We start from the raw sequence: 20,699 nt of genomic DNA on the forward strand, positions 1-20,699 counted from the left end.
TTTTAACATGTGAAAAACAGGCACGTTAGAATTTGAAAATGAACGCATGTAAATTAATGGCGTCTTTCACATCCAGTGAAAGCAAGGACCATAAAAAGCTAGGTTTATACTTTCACTAGTGACCGTAGCGCGCGACTCCGCACAGTTCTCTCGTATCACGTTAACAAATACGAGCCTCTTGTAATTCCAGGACGAAACATGAGAGAACGTGATGACGTTAAGATTGGGCGTTTTGAAAATAAACAACCATTAAATAATGTGATAAAAAGCGAATTATTTCGAGTATATGTATAAATATTTAACTTTATTAAGTTTAAGGTGCTGGGAAATATTAAAACGGACCTTTAAAGTGAAGTACAAGTGATTTAATTCCACCTTATAAAGGTGTATGAACCCTGCGAACATGACTTTGTTCATTGCGCTGAGGCGCGGCGCGCGCAGTTACAAAATTCGAGAGGTGCACGACCTCGCTAATCGACAGCGCGTGAGACCCTCGCGCACGTGCGGAGCCACCGCGATTACGTCATTTTCGCCGCTGACATTAGTTTAGCTTTTTTTTTGTTAAAAAATTTGTTAAGTCTGATACACTTTCTGCCATTCTCACCGCTGTGTGCTGAGTAGCTGAACCGGAGCGGAGTTGCGCATGCACGGGTCAGTTTCTCCGCTGGCTTGCTTTTTACCGGTAATAAGCAAATGCACGCGGTATGATAACCGTGCATTTTAATACCGTGGTATACCGTGAAACCGGTTACCGCTGCAACCCTAGTAGGCGGAAATACCTTAATCACTAATTACAGTTAGATATGCCATCTGAATTTCAATTAGATAATGTTTTTATCAAAAAGGAATTTAAAAGTACTATGCTAAATCTGACTTGACTTTGTCAGCAACATCACCTGTAATGTGTACATGCTGATGGCATGTTTGTATTCTGTCTATCCACTGATGTTTGCACTGGACATACATGGACATCAGTGGGTTGTGCCTCTTCGGTAATGGTAGACCTTGATCTGATTGTTCTCGTCCAGGCCGAGCTGGACCAGCCCATTGGTGGGTGGGGCAGCTGGGTAGCGTGTGAAGAGAGGCCTGGGCAGAGGTTCAGGAGAGTACAAGGGTGCAAGAGAGTGTGTGTGAAAATATGATGCATTCTGTTCCCGTACTGGTTTGTGTGTGATACGTACATGTGTATAAGCTGAGGGGGAACGAGAGATTGTGAAAGGATACACATTTGGGTCTTTGCGTTGTGATTCCAGCCACCTTTTGTTGTCTTCAATAAATCTCTGCAGCCTCTGGCCATCTAGCTCAGAGGAGTGACTACACACCCACACACACACACACACACATAATGGAAAAGCACTGTATGAGTTCATCAATTTTCCTTTCAAAATCAACAGCAGCACTGACCCTGTGAGTGAGAGTGAGAGATTGTGACCGAGCCTGCACTGGTGTGCAAGTGTGTGTAGTTACCTTGCTGGAGTGTATCCACAATATGCTCTGGTAGCCCTCATGGGATAGCGGGCACTGGTATCCATGGAAACTCCTAAAATCAGAGCAGTCTTAATACGGGTAGTGCGATTTAGATTTCTGAAGCTAATTTGACACAGCAGGTCTCTACACTGCACCACACTTGCACTGGAAATGATCGGCATTATCCAAGCACAGAAAATCAATGGAGGTCATCAACTATGCAAAAAAGGCTATAAATCCAGCAGTGACTGGTTTGTGCTTGAGGGAGAGGCAGAAGTTTCTATTTGTATTTAAGGTTTTACGAGTGATGAAGAAATGAAGCATTAGTGAAAATCACTGCAGCCCACTGAGGTGACCACTGCTCATCACTGCTAATGTTTGGGGTGTGTCTGTCTCTACGTACCAGGGAAGAGTTTGCTCCAGTGGGAGTTCAAATGAAGGTCAGACCCGTGTGTTTTTGGGACAGAACAGTGTAAGAAACTGTTCTGATTGGCCAATGAAGAGGAGGCGGGACTTGGTGTCCATGCCCAGGATGGGGCAGGAGGGAAGGAGGAGGACGGAGGTGGCCGAGGGAGGGGCTGGACGGTCCTCCCAGTGAGAGATCCCAGTGCACCCAGCACCGTGTTCAGCTGGCCAGAGATCTGCTGCAGGGACTCTGCTAACTGCTGCACTTTCACTGGCACTGCATGTGCTGAAACAGAGAGGAAGACCAGGGTTTGGGTGTATTACTGCTAGAGAGATAAAAACATCAGACAACTATGAATCAACAAGACCAGAGTGGACTCTAGAGCTGCTTACAGTTGTGGGCAAATTTTTAGTTTTCACAGTTTGCTTCCTCAGTTTATTTTTTTAAGAACCTTTTGTCAAATGTTTATGTGATATAATGAAGTACAATTATTAACAGTCTATAATTGTTCATTGCTGCTAAACTGCTCCTGAATCATTGGGAGAAGTTGTTCTGGAAGGATGTTTTGATACCTTCCCTTATTCATGGCTGTGCTTTGCTTAGGCAACATTGGGAGTGACCCCACACTTTGATGGTGTGAGGAGGCTCATAGCTGCCTCCTCTGTAGGAGACGCTCCTGTAGGAGACACTACTGTAGGAGACGCTCCTGTAGGAGACGCTCCCTGAAGCGTCCTTCATGCAACTGAAGCACTCTCCCCAAAGTCCTTAGTGACTAGATAAATGGTTGATTGGGGTGCATCGTACAAGCCGCACTGTCCTTGCCTGTGAAACCCTTTTGATGCAATGATGACTGAACGTGTTTCCTTGGAGGTGACCATAGTTAACAGGAGAAAACGTAAAAGCACCACTACCCTTTTAAAGCAACCAGTCTTCTCTTCTAATCATCATGACAGATTGATGTCAGCTGTCTTATCCTCATTAACTTTTTTTCTCCTGAACTAACGAGATCAACACTGAAATTATCTTATGCCATTTTGTAGGGCTGAAATGGAGAAGCTGGAATGCAGTAATTTTTGTGAGAAAATCATTTTCATCACAGGGAATGACTTTGCAATTAATTGCAATTCATCTAATCACTCTTCACAATCTAGAATCAATACACATTGCCACCCTAAAAAAAAAACTGTGGTAGTAAACTTTGTGAAAACCAAAATTAGTGCCTTCTCAAAATGTCTGCCCGTGTGTGTGTTTTGTGCATGCACATGGAGTGTGTCTCTCACTCGTCTCCTCTTGGCCATACTCGTCTCTGCTCGTCTCTGAGTCTCTGACATCAAATGAGACTCTCCGATCTCCCACCAGCCGCTCGCCTTCATCACATGACAGCTGAGAAAAACATTGTAAAGCCCAGGTAGGTATTAATGTGGGTTTGTACGTAAGTGTGTGGGTGCAGGCATACGTGTGTGTGTGTGTGTGTGTTACCTCCTCTGCCAGTGAGGTCTCCAGCTGGCCGAGTCTCTCCTCCTTCTTTCTCAGGAGCGTGTGGTCCTTCTGGACCGTCTCCCTCAGCTTCTCCAGCTCACTCACCTCCTACAGCACAGCGGAGCAGAACATCTAAGAGGAACTACACTCATGCTTCCTACTCTCTCCCATCTGACCTGGCTACATGGCTGTAGGCACTGCAAGACCTAACGTGCTTAGACCCACCACGGCACTGAAACCGTCTAAAGTAGTTAACAATCTCTTAATATTCTCAGATAAAGGTCAATCACTCTCCTGGTTCAAATCCTACCTGAACAATCGTTACCAATTTGTACTTGAAAATAATGAATGCTCATAAGGATCTGTATTGGGTCCCATGTTATTCTATTATGTATGCTAGCAAGCATTTGTAGGCATGGTATTAGCTTCCATTGCTATGCAGATGATACTCGGTTATATATATCTTCTAATTTGGATGATGTCAATACTACTACCAAAACTGAGAACTGCATCCAAGAAATAAAGAACTGGATGGTGTCTAATTTTCTTCTTCTAAATTCTGATAAGACTGAGGTGTTACTTCTTGGATCCAAGACTGCAAGAAGCAATTGGTCGAATCTTCTTATTACACTAGATGGCTTTTCAGTAACACCTGAATCTCCTGCTAAAAGTTTAGGTGTCTCTAGTGATTTGGATCTTTCATTTTTCACACACATATGCAATGTCACTAATGCTGCCTTTGCAACTTCATGTAATATTGCCAAGCTGAGACATGTACGTTCGGTATCAGATGCAGAGAAACTGGTCCACAATCTCATCAAGATTGGAATACTGTAACTGTCTTTTAACTGGATGCTCTAAACCAGGGGTCCCCAAACTTTTTCCTGCGAGGGCCAAATAACTTTTCTCTTCTCTGATGGGGGGCCGGGGTCAGTTTGAAACAGAAAAGTTTGACAATCACAGGGGTGCTGCAACATTTATTGTTTTCAGAAAGCGACACATAACCAAACATTAATAACACTTTCCGGGATCTTCACACAAAAAAGTCAAGAAATAAACAATAACACTATTAACAAACTAAATATTAACCATTAACAAAATAAATAACAATATTTATGAAATAATAACTAAATAATCCTCTCTGGGTTCTTCACAGAAAAAAGTCTGGTAATAAATAATAACACTATTAACCAACTAAATAACACTATTTAAGAAAAAAATAACACCATTATTAAAATAAATAACACCAAAAAATGCTCTTTGGGTTCTTCACAGAAAAAAAAAAGTCTGTGGAACATTAACTTTCTGTTGTGCCGTGCACATCTTAACAGGTAAAGTTGTCAGAACAGAATTTCTTCCTTAAATGACTCATATGAGTAGTCCCTCAAAGTTCTCGTGTTCCTTCCTTATAATCCTTTTGTAGATTGTAGGTTCTAGAAGGCTTGTAGATACCTTTCTCTCTCATCAACTTCCTTGTGACCTACACAGCACAATACATTTTTTATGCATTTTATCCCAGTAGATTTTATGATCATATTTGTTTATACTCAGAATGACTCATTCAAGTCAGAAAAGTGAGCTTACCTATGTATGTTCATCAGTGTGAACTGTGGGCCTGCATTTGGCTGGTGAGAAGTTGAATGTCAGGTTCCATTCTAGTCACAGCCAGTCTCAAACACTGATGCAGATGTTCATCTGTCAATCTTGATCTCAGCGAAGTTTTCAGGAGTTTCATGTGCGAAAATGTTTGTTCGCAGATATACGTGCTTCCAAAAAGTGTGGACATCTTCATTGCGTGTTTTTTTATGTTAGGGTACGTGTCGTTTGGGAGTGCGGCATAGAAGTCAATAAGACTGTTGGGCTTGAACATGTCTTTCAGAACATCACAGTTCTGTAACTCGGCCAACTCAAACTGATAAGAAGGCTGGGCTTCATCGATGTCGGCAACAAAGGGGTTCTGGAAAAGACGGATTTCTTTTGCATGAACATGTAGTTCACGGAATCGCACACCGAACTCCGCCTTGAGCATTTCCAGTGCTTCCACGCACTTTTCAGTTGGGAACGGGACCGCTGGGTTCTCTGCAGAGAGGTTTTGGGTAGCAGGGAGATGGACGAAGTTGTGCTTTTTCACTTGCTCCAAAAGCAGCGCTAGTTTCACCTCAAATGCTTTTATGTGGGAATACATGTCGCAAATGAGTTTCCCCTGGCCTTGTAGCTGCAAGTTAAGGCTGTTCAGAATTTCTGTCACGTCTGTTAAAAATGCCAGGTGCCATTTCCACTCTGGGTCCATCAGCTCTGGGACCGTTTTGTCTTTTGAATGAAGAAATGCGTTAATTTCAGGTAGCAGCTCGTAAAAACGCCTCAAAACTCTGCCCCGGCTCAGCCATCGGACCTCTGTGTAATACAGCACGTCGCCGTGCGCAGACTCCAGCTCAGACAGGAATTGTTGGAACTCCCTGTGTTTAAGTCCCTTTGCTCTGATTAAGTTTATGCATGACACCACAACCTTCATGACAGAATCCCACTTCAACACTTTGCAGCACAGTGCCTGCTGGTGAATTAAACAGTGGACTTGTAGCGGGGCGGTGAGACCCCGCTCTTCCATCTCCCGCTTCACGCGTCCTGTTAGACCCCGAGACGCGCCCACCATACTAGGAGCCCCGTCAGTCGTAATGCTGGCAAGCTTTGACCAGTCCAGGTCCAAGTCTTCCATGGTTTGGCATACTTTGCCGAAAATATCCTCCCCCGTTGTAGTCCCTTTGAGACTTTGGAGGGCTGCCAACTCCTCGCTCATCTCAAAGTTTGCGTTAACTCCACGAATGAAAATTACCAGCTGCGCTGTGTCCTGCACATCCGTGCTCTCATCCAATGCTAATGAAAAAAAGTCAAATTCTTTTGTCTTCTGCTGCAGCTGTACATACACATTACCCCCGATTTCTTCGATGCGTCTGGTGATTGTACTCGCTGACAGACTCACTGCATTGAAGACATCTTTCTTCTCGGGACACACTTCCTCCGCGACAGCATTCAAACATTTCTTAACAAACTCTCCATCCGTGAAAGGTTTACCGCTGCTTGCTATAATTTGAGCAACCCGAAAGCTGGCCCGAACGGATGACTGGTTCAGCTGAGCTTGGCGTACAAATGTATTCTGCTGAGCTAACAGTCCACTTTTTAACTTTAACAGTTTGTCTGCCCGCATTTGGCCTTGCAAACTATCATACTGGTCTTTGTGACGGGATTCATAGTGCCGTCGTAGATTGTATTCTTTGAATACCGCAAGCGCCTCTTTACAGATGAGACAAACAGCCTTTTCTTTGCATTGAACAAAAAAATAATCGTTTGTCCACTGCAGGTTAAATACCCTACATTCAGAATCAATTTTTCTCTTACCTAACCTTTTCGCCATTACGTTCTCTTTCACAAGGAGCAGTATTTTTTTCCCTGGGGGTAGGGGGGAGGGGGTGTTCCGGGGGCCAGGTCAAATGTTCCGGGGGCCGGGTCAAACGTGGAGGCGGGCCGTGTCCGGCCCGCGGGCCGTAGTTTGGGGACCACTGCTCTAAACAGTCCATGAAGAAAGTCCAACTTGCTGCATTCCAATTTGAATCCAAGAGCCAGAGTCCTAACTAGGCCTTGAGAAGTGCATCACATTAGTCCTACTCTCTCAGCGTTGCACTGGCTCCTGGTTAAATATCAAACTGATTAGGGCTGCACGATTAATCGTATTTTTATCGTTATCGCGATGTGAAGTTTCACGATAAACACATCGAAAGAGCCACGATAACTCCTTGAATAACAGCAAACTCAAATTGCGTTATCCTCGTCCAGCAATAGAGGGAGCTATTCGCGCTGCAGACTATGATCACGTGACGTAAGTAGGCAAGAGGCAGAGTGAGGCAGAGTTGCCAGGTTCGCGGTTTTCACGCCAAATTGGGCTTGTTTGAAAATCCAGCCGCGGGTAAAAATTCTGGGGCCGCAGGGTGCGGTTTTTTGGGCTACTTTTGAGTTGGGCTACTGCGGAAGTTACAAGTCAACACTAAGAATCGATCGCGATATAATACTTAATTTGTCTCCATTTCACACTCGCAACCCCCACCCCGCCGACAACTTACACTCGCAGATTTTGTGCGGAAAACTTTTGTAGGACCTGGCAACCCTGGAGTGGGGTGAACACGCTCATCAGACACGCGATTTGGTTTAAGCCTGGTTTACACTTGATGCGGCGCGAGGGTCCGGGAGGCGAAAATAACGTAATCGCGGTGGCTTCGCCCGTGTGCAATTGCCTCGCGCGCTGTCGATTCACGAGGTCGTGCACCTCTCGAATTTTGTAAGTTCGCGCGCGCCGCGTCTCGGCGCAATGAGAACAGTCATGTTTGCAGGGTTCATACACCTATACAAGGTGGAATTCAAGCACTTGTACGTCACTTTCAAGGTCCATTTCAATAATTCCCAGCACGTTATTGAATTAAATATTTATACATATACTCTAAATGATTCGAAATAATTCGCTTTTTTATCACATTATTTAATGTTATTATTTATTTAAAGTTCGCGCGCGCCGCGTCTCGGCGCAATGAGAACAGTCATGTTTGCAGGGTTCATACACCTATACAAGGTGGAATTCAAGCACTTGTATGTCACTTTCAAGGTCCATTTCAATAATTCCCAGCACGTTATTGAATAAAATATTTATACATATACTCTAAATGATTCGAAATAATTCGCTTTTTTATCACATTATTTAATGGATATTTATTTTCAAAACGCCCAATCTTAACGTCTTCACGTTCTCTCATGTTTCGTCCTGGAATTACAAGAGGCTCGTATTTGTTAACGTAATACAAGAGAATTGTTCAGTCAGACAGATATTTGTTGTGAAACGAAGTAGTTACAATTTCAAGCCTTTTCAAATACTTTAGCCTAAATTCCAGCACTTTTCAAACCTGAAACACAAAGCAACATACATATCGTTTCGGACAACACTGCAAAGAATGTGACACGGCAAGATTAAACGCTTCCGCCGTTCGCGGAGGTTAACGAGGTGTGCGGAGTCGCTCACTCGTGAAAGTATAAACCTAGATTGAATCTATTGTTGAATAAACCTGCAAAATATTTGTAATTATTCTGGATTCATTACACAGTAAAAAACAAAACAAATTAACGTGCTGCTGTTCAGAGAGACACTACATTTCTGTATTTTAATCTTAATTTATCGTGGTTCACATCGATATCGGGATATCCAACAATGTTATCGCACATCGCAATTCTAGTCCATATCGTGCACCCCTAAAACTGATTTAAAAATTCTTCTGTTGGCCTATAAAGCATTAAATAGTCCTCCACAATATCCGTGAACTCACTGCATACCATAATCCATCTCACCTGCTGCTCTCTCAAAGCGCAGGATTGCGCTCAGCTCCGAAAACTACAAGATTACAGCCGAAGGCAGAGTAATGTCTCAGTACCCTCATGCCTGTGGTCACCTCCAGGCCCCTCCCTTTAGTTATGCTGCTAGGGATAAGCCTGCTGGAGCCACATGCTAAATCACTGGCACGTGTACTATATATATATGGAAGTTTAATTTGATTTTACATATTTAACCTGCATTCTGTATCTTGACTACATGTTTCTACAAAGACAATTCCATAAAGCAGCTAGAAGATGCCCTGAGTTGCCAGTGGATGTGCTGATGCCGTGGATGCATGTGCCAATACGGCCAGCATCCTACCTGAGGCCCAGCATCCATATTGGACTGTGACTGCTCAGATAGACACAGGACTATAAATATGAACTTAAAGTTGCTGGGCCAATGGAGCATGGCTTCCCTTTGGGGTCTTGGTCCTCCCAAGGTTTCTTCCTAATCCACCTAGGGAGTTTGTCTCTGCCACACTCGCCCCTGTCTTGCTCATTAGGGATCTGGACCCATGCGCTTGTGAAGCTGCTTTGTGACACCATGTTTTGTAAAAAGCGCTTTATAAATAAAACTGACTAGACTTGACGGACCTGGCAGAGAGGCTGAGCAGAACCTCTTGCAGCGGACCTCTGCGGGCTGGGGTGGGCCGTCCTTAGTGCTGCCTGTCTCGCTCTCAGACAGCTGGTCTCTTTCTCCAAGAACCGTCGTGCTCTCTGCAGAGAGACACCTTCACACGAGATATACTCCCGCAAGCTAGAGAGAGAGAGAGGAGATTACAAATGAGTATATAAACATATGATAAATACATACAATCGGACAGCCTCCCTCCCCACCCACACACACCCCCCACATACTCGTCTATGCTGCTGTGGTTGTTGTGGGAGGTGGGCACAGGGGAGAGAGGAGGTTCCATTTCCTCCACTCCGAGGGAGCCCTCCTTCTCTCTGCTCTTCTCCTTGCTCTCCTCCTGTTTCTTTCTCTCCAGGTTATCGTCTCCATGCTCTCTCTGCTCCACCTCGCTGACAGACACAAACCACACCAACACAGATCTGTACATTGTACACACTCTGTGTACCGTGCATTTGTGTCACCAGAGACCAGTACTGACTCGGTCAAAGCTAGTGTGTGTGTGTGTGTGTGTGTGTGTGTGTGTGTGTGTGTGTGTGTGTGTGTGTGTGTGTGTGTGAGAGTGTGTGCGCCCGCACATGCGCATGCATGTGTATATTATCTAAACCTTCAGCGCATCGACCAAAGTTGGTATACGTATACATTACCCAAGTGTGTATATGGGGGTGTGTGTGTGTGTGTGTGTGTGTGTATTACCTGAGCCTTCTGTGGAGTTCATCACATCTATCCTGTAGAAGCACTGTATTGCTCAGTAGCTTCTCTCTCTCCTCCATCATCCTTCTGCTCTCCTCCCTCTCCCTCCTCCTTCCCTCTCTCTCTTTTTCCAGTTCCTCCCTTTCTCTCCTCCTCTCATCTCTTAGTCTGTCCAGCTCCGCACGCAGACTGTCCCGTTCTCTCAGGACACGTGAGAGAGCCTGGGACACACACACACACACATACACACACACACACACACACACAACCTAGTATAACAGTTCACAATGACAAACACACACACACACACACCTGGTCATACACACACTCACACGCACCTCTATCCCCTTCTCAACTTCATCTTCTTCCTCACTCAGCTGTTGTCTCCTCTTCTTCAAATCTGCAGCCTACAGACCAACAGTACGAACACACACAGATCATTTTATCAGGGCACCTAATACAATGGAGCTCAGTGTACCAGTTGCACATTGGAGTAGCACACACACACTCAAATAAAGCAGGTAAAGTACCTGAGTTTGGAGTAGCACACCCACATACACACACACACACACACACACACCCACACACTCAAATAACACAGGTAAAGTACCTGAGTTTGGAGTAGCAGTTCCTGAGTTTTGAGCTCTTTGGATTTCATGTCCAGTTGCTCCATCATCTTCTGCACTTCTAACTCCTAAACACACACACAAGAAAAACAAACAAATACAAACAACTCTCACCGTCTTTATACACATAAACACCCGACTGGGTATGGCAGAAGAGGCGTTTTTGCGCGTGCGTATCGTGTGGGTGTGGGATCTTACTTTCTGCTTGTGTATTTTGTGGGTTTGTTGGAGCTGAGAGTCAAGCTGTAATCTGAGCTGCTCCAGCTGGGATGAGTGTGTAGCCTGCATCCTCTCCTTCTCCTCCAGATGAGCCCTCAACAAGCGCTCCCTCTCCACGCTCTCCTGCACACACACCGTGTGATGAACACACATTGGCTCGGCCTCTTAGGTGATCACTGAGCTGTGAGTAAATGAATTCTCCCTGCCTTTAATTTATTTATTTAGTCTTTAATTTATTGCCATCACCTTAACTGAAACCAAAGGGTGTTTTATAGAACCCACATATGGTTCGTCTTTTCTGTATGAAGTGTGCATGACCCTCAGAGAGCCAGGGGCCTAGTGCACAATACAAATGAATGAGGTAATAGAAATTACATATATAGATGGATAGACAGATGGATGGATAAACAAGAGGATGTGTGGATGTATATTACTAACAGACGAATGGATAAATGGATGGATGGACGGAAAGGAAGAAGACAAAAAGAAACACTGAAAGAAAAACACTGGCGCATGACCTCAAATAAAACCCTAACCTCAAATAAACTTTGAGGTCCCCTCACTTATACCACTGCTATAGTGTTTGTAGAGAAAGACAGACAGACAGACAGACAGAGAGAGGGAGGGAGGGAGGGAGGGAGAGACATATAGGAAGAGAGGCAGTGTGAGTGTTAATGAGTACCTGCAAGGGTGGGTTAGGGCTGTGGTCTCTTAACGGAGCGAGATCTTGGCGTTCTGGTTCGGATCTCTCCTCCACAGGAGCACTGCCACTGACTTCACTGTCCTGCTCATACACAAACACATATGCATGAACACGCATGTACAGACATTCACAAGATCATTGTGTGTGTGTGTGTGTGTGTGTGTGTGTGTGTGTGTGTGTGTGTGTTTGTGAAAGGTAGAGCAAGGTGCTACAGTAACACCAAGATCACGTGAGCACACACAGTGATGTTGATGGCGCTGTATAAATGTGTGTGAAAAGCTGGGAACATAATGTGTGAGTGAGGGAGAGTGAAGAACATCGTGGCCACCTCATACTGCAGTCCCCCTTTCAGGATGTCCAGGTCCAAGTTCTGCAACAGGTCTGATGACCCTAGCAGACTCTACGTACACACAAACACACACCGCAACACGGATACAGAAAATCATTCCTCATACTTTACTGCACTGTAAAGACTACAAAGGTGACAGTGAGCTAAAAATCAGAGCATTATATTCTAGCAGGTGTTTTCACCTCATGGACAGACGCCGCCTTCTGCTCTTCCTCCTCCTCCTCTTCATCCACCTCCAGATCTGGATTAAATATGGGCGGAGCCAGACTCTCCAGCTGTCGTCCTCTTAGCGAATGCAAATTTGCTCCGGATACATCCTAAGATACAGATCATCATACGCTCTACACCTCTGCCATGAACTCAGGCCTCCATCACTTCAAAGTCAATTTGGTAAAAGCTAAACTTTGCAGAGGAGTGACGTGTTCTTTTACTTCCAGTGACGTATGTAGGGTTTGTTCTTACACCACCTTATAAAAGTATACAATGAGGTTTCATTCCCCTACTAGAGGATATAGACTGTACATGTTCACCCATACTAGAGGATATAGACAGTACATTTACCCCTAGTGAGGACTTTAAAGGATGAAGGTCTGTGAAGTTGCCCGGGGAACCTCGCAGTCCAGGAACTGAAAGGTCACACATTCCTCTCAGTGGAGCCAGAGGAGCCAGCAGCTGAGAGACAGTGATAGAGTGAGTGAGTGAGTGTGTGAGTGTGTGTGTGTGAGTGAGAGAGAGAGAGAGAGAGAGAGAGAGAGAGAGAGAGCTTTAGCAGAATGGCACACACAAATTAGCTTTCTTTCTCCTTTCTGCTCAACTTTAGGCGACTGCTATCCTAAATCTTTTGATATACTTCGATGAGCAAATAATTGTTCAATTCATTTCAGTGTTATTAGAAACACAGCAGTCAAGAATGTGTAGAATGGAAGAGAAAGTGTGACAAATATAACTGCTGTGTGACAAAATACATTTTAGGGTACACAGATCCAAACTCACTCTTGGGGCCTTCAGTCCCTCTGGTTCCTTCTTTTTTTTCTCCTTCTTCTCTTTCTTCTTCTTCTTCTTCTCCTTGTTCTTTCTGGTTCCTGTGGAGGCGGAGCCTGAGATGGCAGAGGCAGTCCGGCCGTGATGAGCACGCTCCCGCTCCTGGGTCACTAGTTGGCGGTAGTGCTCATCACAGGGGTGGTCCCAGGTGGACTGGCCCGTGGAGAAGTTGAAGTAATAAACTTCTCCAGTCACATCCTGACTGGAGAGTAGGAAAGGGAGACAAGCTCATCACATAGATAAACACACACATAAAAACACATGACATGTAGACAAGCCTAGGTTCTCCAGCACAGGACTGTCCACAAAGGTGTCAACAGGACAACATCTGAAACACTGAGTGGTGCTCTGGGTCTCATTGCTCAGATTTATAGTGCCAGAAGGCCAAGTCTACAAGCAAATCTGCTGCATAGAGTGATGAAATATTAATTATATACTTTGCAATTGTTAGTTTTGGGGACAACTAACATTAAATATCTCCTGGATCTTTGTGTGTTTTATCTATGAAGGTACTGACACCACTGTCACACCTGACAATAAGGTTATAACATACTTTCCCCCAAACCATTTGAATACAGAATCCAAAAATGATTTCATATGTTAAAATGTGTCTGATCTTTCATGTCACATCAAACTCCCCAACTTCAAAAACAATCCTCTTCTGCCTGTTATATTTTCTCTTGCCCAACCTTATTTCCCAGTCAAATTATTCAGTCTTCTCCAGACTTGCAGTTCCATGGTCTTTAAAAAAAAGTTGGGCTGTCTAATTTGCTCATCTAATCACCTAGGTCATAAGTGATTTAATGCCCACTTCTTGCAAGCTTCCAGAGAGTCCGTGTGACATTATGACACTCACAATAAAGTCCTGATGCATCCTACTTCTATAAATGGTACTTAAAATTATAACTGAGTTATAGGGGACAAAGGGCCTTGGTACGTCAGGTAATCGAGAACCTGAATGAACGAGCCAGCATGAATGAGACGTAGAGTTCTTGGAATGGAAGCCATTCCTCAATTAAGGGCACATTAGAGTATGCTTGGATTTTTCTAAAAGGAACCAACACTCACACCAACGCTCACTGCTCTGTGTGTAAGGATAAGAAAACTGTTTCATTATGGGTGACTGTATGAGAATGAGCTTGTCCTACCAGGGTTTCCATTCAGGAGGTAGTGGGGCTACAGCCACCTCTCTGGCCAGCCATAGGAGCTCTGGCTCCCTCTCAGGGTCAATGCCAATTTGTCTGGCAAAATCATGGATATCTGAGGAGCAATACAAATAAGAAGAATATACCGACAAGAAGTATGATATTTTCAAATCAAGACAAAATCCCACAAATTCAAATATTTAAGTCCATAATGCATGGAGATTGATTCTATGTTATAAAGTGTAGCTATAGCTTGGGCGAACATACAGGAGTCCCAACTGGAACTGTGTTGTTAATATTATAATTATTATATATTATAATATTATTATATATTATTAAGTTATTATGTCAGTGTTATAATTTAGTTTTTAAATGATGGAACTGTTGTAGCTTGTAGACTTTATCAATGGTGGATATTAAATTATACCATTTCAGTAACATATATTAAAGTTCAGGGCCGGAGTGGGCCACTTTTTCAGCCCGGGAGTTTCATGCCCAAATCCGGCCCAAAATTATTTTTCCATCCCAATCGGCCCAAACTAGAGATTGACATGAGCCGGCCCATCGAGAATCCTCCGGAATCTCCCGATTAGCCACTCCGGCTCTGGTAAACTTTTATCCGGGGTCCTAAACTGTAACAGGTAGTATGCGACAGCTAATGTACCTTGTTCAGATGGGATATAATTCTCATCGCAATCCTCTTCCAGGATCAACTGCTCTCCAACTGGTCCCCGAAGGGCATCTGCTGTCATGTTGAATGAACATTAAGAAAAATATTATGTACTATACGAATAACAGTGCAGTAGACAGATCACCTCGCCATATTGTCTCTAAACTCTCCGTGGTACCGTTCGCTAGGCTAACCTAACTAACTAGCCAATAATAGAATTCCATAGCAATAATAGCGTCCATAGCAACCGTAGCATTCCACACAAAGCAACGTTATACCCAAAATACCCAAGTACCCACCAGCAGGCTGGAGGTTGACTGGATCCATCTGTTTCAGGACCTCGCCTTGAACATGGGGCTGAGCAAGGTGTCTCTGCCTCTCCATGTCAGGGCCTAAATGCAAAACACCAACCCAGGGCACAGAGGAATGTGTACTGTTAAGATCATCAGGTCTATAAGAAGGGCTACAGTGCCATTTGAATTCATTACAATGCTGAAGAATATGTCATGTCATATTTTCTGATAAAACTGGTCAGGTCATGTGCAGAAAGCTGATGGTTCTGCACCTCTGCCAGACCTTACAAACAAATGTAATAAATGTTTTTTTTCTACTTTATCATGCATGGTTATTTGGTTTGTTGAATACGCATGTAATCTTCAGTGTTACACAGTACCAGTGTGGAGTGGTCCTTCTACAGGGATGTTAACATGGCCGACATCTGAGGGTCCCGCCGTCCTTCTGTGAGGGAAAGGTGCTGGTCCACAGGGATCCGTGTGGATCACTGTCTCTTGGAGGTTGTAGGGCACACCTGAAAATCCCACAGTAGGTAAAGTGAAACCCAGCACGCCTCCCAGTGAGGCTCAAATGCCTTGTAAGTGTTTCCCAATGAACAAGTCATTATAACAAGGGCTATGGTGCCATGTGATGTCATTAGAATGTGGGGAGAATGCTTAAGAATGTTTCTTTTTAAAAGTGTTTATTTTTATTTGCTTTTTCCATGGCCACATGGACAATGTTAAGATTTATGAAAATTGTGCTGAGTCAAAGAAATCAAAGAAGTAACCCATGCTCCATTAATTATATTATCATGTACACATGAAATACAGAGCTTGACAGTCATCAGTAGAATAAATATACATGTTATTTTTCTGAACCTTAGAAACCTACTATATAAATGTGTATATTTAACTTTTAATTATTATGAATAAGCCTATGGAATCCATACTCATAATAACTAATATACTGTCTTACATAGAAGTATAAAATTATGTACAGTATATGAAAATGTATTTTTCTCACCATGAGTGGTAAAACCTGGTGTGTCTATGAAGTGGTTCTCTTCCTGCCTAGGCCAAGGCTGGTCGGTTCTCCTGGGGTAAAAACTCATTCTCCACCTGAAAAATAGAAAGAATAGAAAGAGAGAAAGATCTAGAAAAAATAGAGAGATTTGTTAGTTTTGTATTGATAGTAATCCACAGAGCAAAATGTCTTGCGACTTGTTCTGAGCTTTTCAGCATCAAAACTGAATCCAAACATTCCACCTTCCCAACCAAACATTCTAATCCAAACATTCCAAAGTTGAGTAGCACGTCATATCACAATTTCCTATTTTTTTTAACCAAAACACCAAATCAGCCAGGCTGCTAAAATAACCTGATGCAGCCTGGCTTGTACCCAAAGGGTTCATACCAGAGACCGTATATATAATATATCAGTAGCGAACCGTGACCATTAAAAGTGGGCCCGCTCCCCCACCCCCCTTTCCTAATTAACTGCAATAAATAAAAAATAAAAAACTGAGACAGTACAGCTTTAGAAACGCAATAAACAATAATATATGTACTAGATAACTTTTTAAGCAAAATAAGGTTCCAACAAAATAAGGTCCACAACTCCTTGTTCGTCCTTGTAAACAACGCGCACGTCAGTTAATGTCAGCTAGCGTCACCACAGCGGGCGGAAATGATCATACAGTTAAGCCCGCCCACTAAGAGGGAAGATATGATTGGTCAATTTTACTGTCATTTGAAACTGTTTGGTGTAGGGATGTTACTATATTTCCGGTTGGTATGCGGAAGTGCTGATGTTATGGCCGAGCCTAAATTCACAAGGTGCCTCTTGGAGTTCCCGTCAACGATGTGCGTCGTATTGTCAGAGCATCAAGTACAACGCCACAGAGTAAACTTGAAAAGGGTTTCGAGTTCTACGTTTCATCCTACCTCTGCAATTTTGAAGGTAAGTGGCCGACGCTAGTTAGCTAGCTAGCCTGATGTGGCAGTCTAATGAAGTGATGTTGTTTTTAGTAACGAACCAACCTGTCCTAGTACTAGAAATGCCTTTTAAAACATGTTTGTATTTCTGATGGAAGTATCAGGCAAAAGTAAGGCTAACGAGATAACAGTGAGGGCTCACTGCTACAGATCTATGAAGAAAACAGATACGCCACACCAGCTGAGAGTAGGACTGGTTAAAATGACACGAGTTCTGTTCAGTGTCACGTTCAAAGTTCTGTTGAACAAGTTCAAAAGTGAGTTCAACACAAGTTCAATCTTTTATCCTTGCTCTTACTTCACGTAAGCTGTGATAACCATAGGCATTGGTTTTCAAAGCTTACAATGGTAGCCAAATGCAGAGTAGCTGAGTGGGAATCATTAGCAGTCTATTTTGCCTATAGTAAACAAATGGGAGTTTATTTTACAGTTCGAGCTATTGTTATCTACCTCTATGACTCAAAAGCAGAATATAGTCCACCTCAGCTATTCTTCAAACTGCATTTTCTAAAATCTGTCAATCTGTCTTTCAAATCTTTCATCTTAACTTCTTTATTAACATATGGCTTCAACACTTACACCTATTAACATATTCTGATAACACTCTTCAAGAAGCAGTTGAAGTAAAACCTGCACTGTTCTGTTGTTGGTGGAAACAACAAAACAATATAAATATAAGTAGGCCTGTTTCACTCCTATGTGTAAGCATTTCATCTGGAGTGAAAATGAAGTTTAAATCTAAAATATATTCAGTTTATAGTTGCTCAGTGAACTAGTAGATTGAACCATGCACAACACTGTAGAATAGAAAGACAGTATAGCCAAGTGTTTTAAGAGTGATGCAAAACAGCACAAACGTTACATGAGACAATGGACAAGTGACATTCACCACTAACAACATGATGGGACAGATATTGCGCCTATTGACATTGCTGAAGTCTTCTTTTCAAGATATTAAATTTTGCCTCTTGTGTATTTCAGAGACATTACGTGATTCAATGCCAGTTGTGCTCATTAACAGCAACTGCTCTTGTGTTGCTGGTTGTGGAATCTGCAACCACTTGGTTGCATTGCTTTTCCAGACTGCTCATTATTCTGAATCTGGCATGTCTGTCGTGCCTCCTGTCCTTTCATGCACACAGACAGAACAGAAGTGGCATAAACCACGAACAATGGTTTGTCTTATTTCATTATTTAATGTTAGTTAATGTATCACAGTCACTTTACTAACACCATCTTTTAAATTAATAGGGGGTGAAGCTTGGACCCGTGGATGCCATGGTTGTCCTAAAGCCAAAACCAGGTGCTACTACAGCCAGTGGAGTTAGGTATGTAGTACCAAATTTAATAGGCAGATTACAGTGTGTGGTTAAAAAAATAAATGCTTTTGATCATCTGATAAGACCCTGTTCTCTTCAAAATTTAATTTTTAACAGATTACAATGTGTAAAAATAAATGTTATTCACTTTTCTTTTATTTCAGAAGTCCACTTTTCAAGGGCTACAGCGGTGAGCTCCCACACCCGGCCACCCTCAATCCTGGACCAGTCTACGCTGGAATGAAAGCAGATTCTCTTCCACTCATCTGCACAATGAACATCTCGCCTGACAAGCCACTTGTGGACTCCATCTTTGGGAAGGTACAAGTTGGCAGTGTACTGTCCTATCAACAACCACCACCTCCATCTGACAGTGTTGTCATACATGAGGATGCACCCCCATTCCCGAGTCTGCCACTAGAATGTTACCATCTAAGCCCACCTGAGTATTCATTTGCAGTGTTGGGAACGTTACTTTAAAAAAGTAATTAGTTATAGTTACTCACTACTTGTTCAAAAAAGTAACTGAGTTAGTAACTGAATTACTCTATAATAAAAGTAACTCGTTACCAGGGAAAGTAACTATTTGCGTTACAGTTAAAAAAAAGGTTATATGCCAATTAATTACGTTTTTTTTTTTTAAGCAGTTTTCACAGTCAGTTGAAATGAGTAGATCAGAAAATTGTTTAACTTTTGATATTTATTGCACATCTACAGACCAGTGCAGGATAAAATCCTTTAAAATCCCAAATCTTTGAAAAAAAAAAAAAAAAGAAGCAAAAGTGAACAGTTACACTATATAAAGTGCATTTACATCTATGAAATTAAATTAAATTCTCTCAACCTGAGACTGGTTTGTTTACAACAGAAGTAAACTTAAACAATAAATCCTCTATTCTTAATTAAATAAATCAAATACCCAGTCTGGTAGATATTCAGGAACTTCAAGTATTTTCTTAAATAATGTTTATATCGCCTTGAAAGTTCTAGTTTTCTTCGGCTTGCACCTGACGCCATTTCGGCCTCTTCTCCGTTTGTGTCGTGTCACTCGCGTGCTTCGGCGCGCGTGTAAAATCACTGGCTCTGATTGGCTATCATAACGCTGCCTTAGCCAATCGCTTACTGACTTGTTAAGTTAAACAGGTGTTACACCGAGAACTGTGACCTATCAGGATCTGTTACTCCTCACTAACCTGGGCAGCGGTCCGCTCGCATTAGTATATCGATATATAGTAACGCACCGCTTTTAATGACCAGTAACGTAAACGGCGTTGTAACGACAGGAAAAGTAACTAATTATATTATCCCGTTACTGACAAAATGACGACGTTACCTAACGCCGTTATTTTTAACGGCGTTATTCGCAACACTGTTCATTTGTGCCAACACACCAAGAACAGCTACACCTAAGCTCACTTTCTGTGACCTTGTCACAGTCACACCTTATTGAGGAGGCAACAAGATCCCAAAGTGCTACACCTGAGTGGCATTCACTTAGGAGAGAAAGAGTGACTGCCTCACATTTCAGAGACGTGAGCCACGTTAGAGGTCCAGGTGCTGCAGAAAGCCTGGCAGAAAGGATAATCCGAGGGACACGACAAACAGCACGCATGAAGAGGAGATTTGAAATGGAAACAGGGGCCTTAAAGGACTATGCAGTTCTGAAAAACTTGAACTTGACCAAGTGTGGACTAGTGATTCATCCAGATGCATCTTGGCTGGGTGCATCACCTGATGGACTTATATATGACCCACTTGAGCGTCCATCATTTGGGCTTGTTGAAATTAAGTGCCCAAATGTACAAAGCTATGTAGACTGCAAATTCCTCAAAGTGGCACAAGGCCTACACAAATTGAAGGAGAGCCATTGTTATTATTGGCAAATCCAGTTCCAGTTATTGATTACTGGTATGCAGTGGTGTGATTTAGTCATCTGTGCCCATGATGATATCATTGTGCAGCGAGTTTACAGAGATAGCAGTTTATTAGAAGAGGTGAAAAGGAGGTGTGACATGTTTTTCTTTAACACTTACATGCCAAAGTACCTCTCTATGCCCAAGCAATAGAAAATCATAATGAAGACATGAACTCATGAACAATTAAAACAATTTCAATTTGTTCTGTCAATTGTATTACTATTGTATTCATTTCATTTTTTACAAATACAGTAAAAGTTAAGAAATACATAATGTTGTATTGTGTTGTGTCAATTTTACATATAAAAGTGAAAGCATTTTATACAATTAATCATATTGCACTGTACCTTAACATT

The 20,699-nt window shown here is 42.7% G+C and overlaps 2 protein-coding genes and 1 pseudogene across 2 annotated transcripts; 1 reads left to right on the forward strand and 2 right to left on the reverse strand.

Moving 5' to 3' along the window:
- Positions 1-911: 911 nt before the first annotated feature.
- On the reverse strand, positions 912-16,776 carry LOC143478372 (uncharacterized). The gene is made up of 22 exons (XM_076977327.1): positions 16,138-16,776; positions 15,512-15,646; positions 15,138-15,230; positions 14,833-14,913; positions 14,172-14,283; positions 12,976-13,225; positions 12,544-12,654; positions 12,165-12,299; positions 11,962-12,033; positions 11,613-11,714; positions 10,910-11,053; positions 10,696-10,779; positions 10,424-10,492; positions 10,089-10,306; positions 9,620-9,784; positions 9,356-9,518; positions 3,353-3,460; positions 3,154-3,256; positions 1,871-2,158; positions 1,468-1,540; positions 1,225-1,314; positions 912-1,086 (listed from the first exon to the last, which is right to left on the reverse strand). Exons 1-22 carry the CDS (start codon positions 16,223-16,225, stop codon positions 972-974), a joined length of 2,799 nt encoding a protein of 932 aa, XP_076833442.1. The 5' UTR covers positions 16,226-16,776; the 3' UTR covers positions 912-971.
- Positions 4,236-6,803, reverse strand: LOC143478405 (general transcription factor II-I repeat domain-containing protein 2 pseudogene; annotated as a pseudogene).
- Positions 16,777-16,941: 165 nt separating the features above from the next.
- Positions 16,942-19,003, forward strand: LOC143478265 (uncharacterized). The gene is made up of 4 exons (XM_076977234.1): positions 16,942-17,073; positions 18,090-18,283; positions 18,360-18,436; positions 18,592-19,003. Exons 2-4 carry the CDS (start codon positions 18,107-18,109, stop codon positions 18,905-18,907), a joined length of 570 nt encoding a protein of 189 aa, XP_076833349.1. The 5' UTR covers positions 16,942-17,073; positions 18,090-18,106; the 3' UTR covers positions 18,908-19,003.
- The last annotated feature ends 1,696 nt before the right edge of the window (positions 19,004-20,699 follow it).

This window comes from Brachyhypopomus gauderio, chromosome 16 (assembly GCF_052324685.1).
Source record: "Brachyhypopomus gauderio isolate BG-103 chromosome 16, BGAUD_0.2, whole genome shotgun sequence".
Classification (NCBI taxonomy): Eukaryota; Metazoa; Chordata; class Actinopteri; order Gymnotiformes; family Hypopomidae; genus Brachyhypopomus; species Brachyhypopomus gauderio.

Excerpts from the sequence above, each read along its gene's own strand:
- LOC143478265 (XM_076977234.1), top strand. The coding sequence starts at position 18,107 with ATGCCAGTTGTGCTCATTAACAGCAACTGCTCTTGTGTTGCTGGTTGT. Across the intron at positions 18,284-18,359 it reads GGCATAAACCACGAACAATG|GGGGTGAAGCTTGGACCCGT; the intron begins GTTTGTCTTATT and ends TTAAATTAATAG. Across the intron at positions 18,437-18,591 it reads ACTACAGCCAGTGGAGTTAG|AAGTCCACTTTTCAAGGGCT; the intron begins GTATGTAGTACC and ends CTTTTATTTCAG.
- LOC143478372 (XM_076977327.1), bottom strand. The coding sequence starts at position 16,225 with ATGAGTTTTTACCCCAGGAGAACCGACCAGCCTTGGCCTAGGCAGGAA. Across the intron at positions 12,300-12,543 it reads CTTTAAAGTCCTCACTAGGG|GATGTATCCGGAGCAAATTT; the intron begins GTAAATGTACTG and ends TCTGTATCTTAG. Across the intron at positions 12,034-12,164 it reads AGGCGGCGTCTGTCCATGAG|AGTCTGCTAGGGTCATCAGA; the intron begins GTGAAAACACCT and ends GTGTGTACGTAG.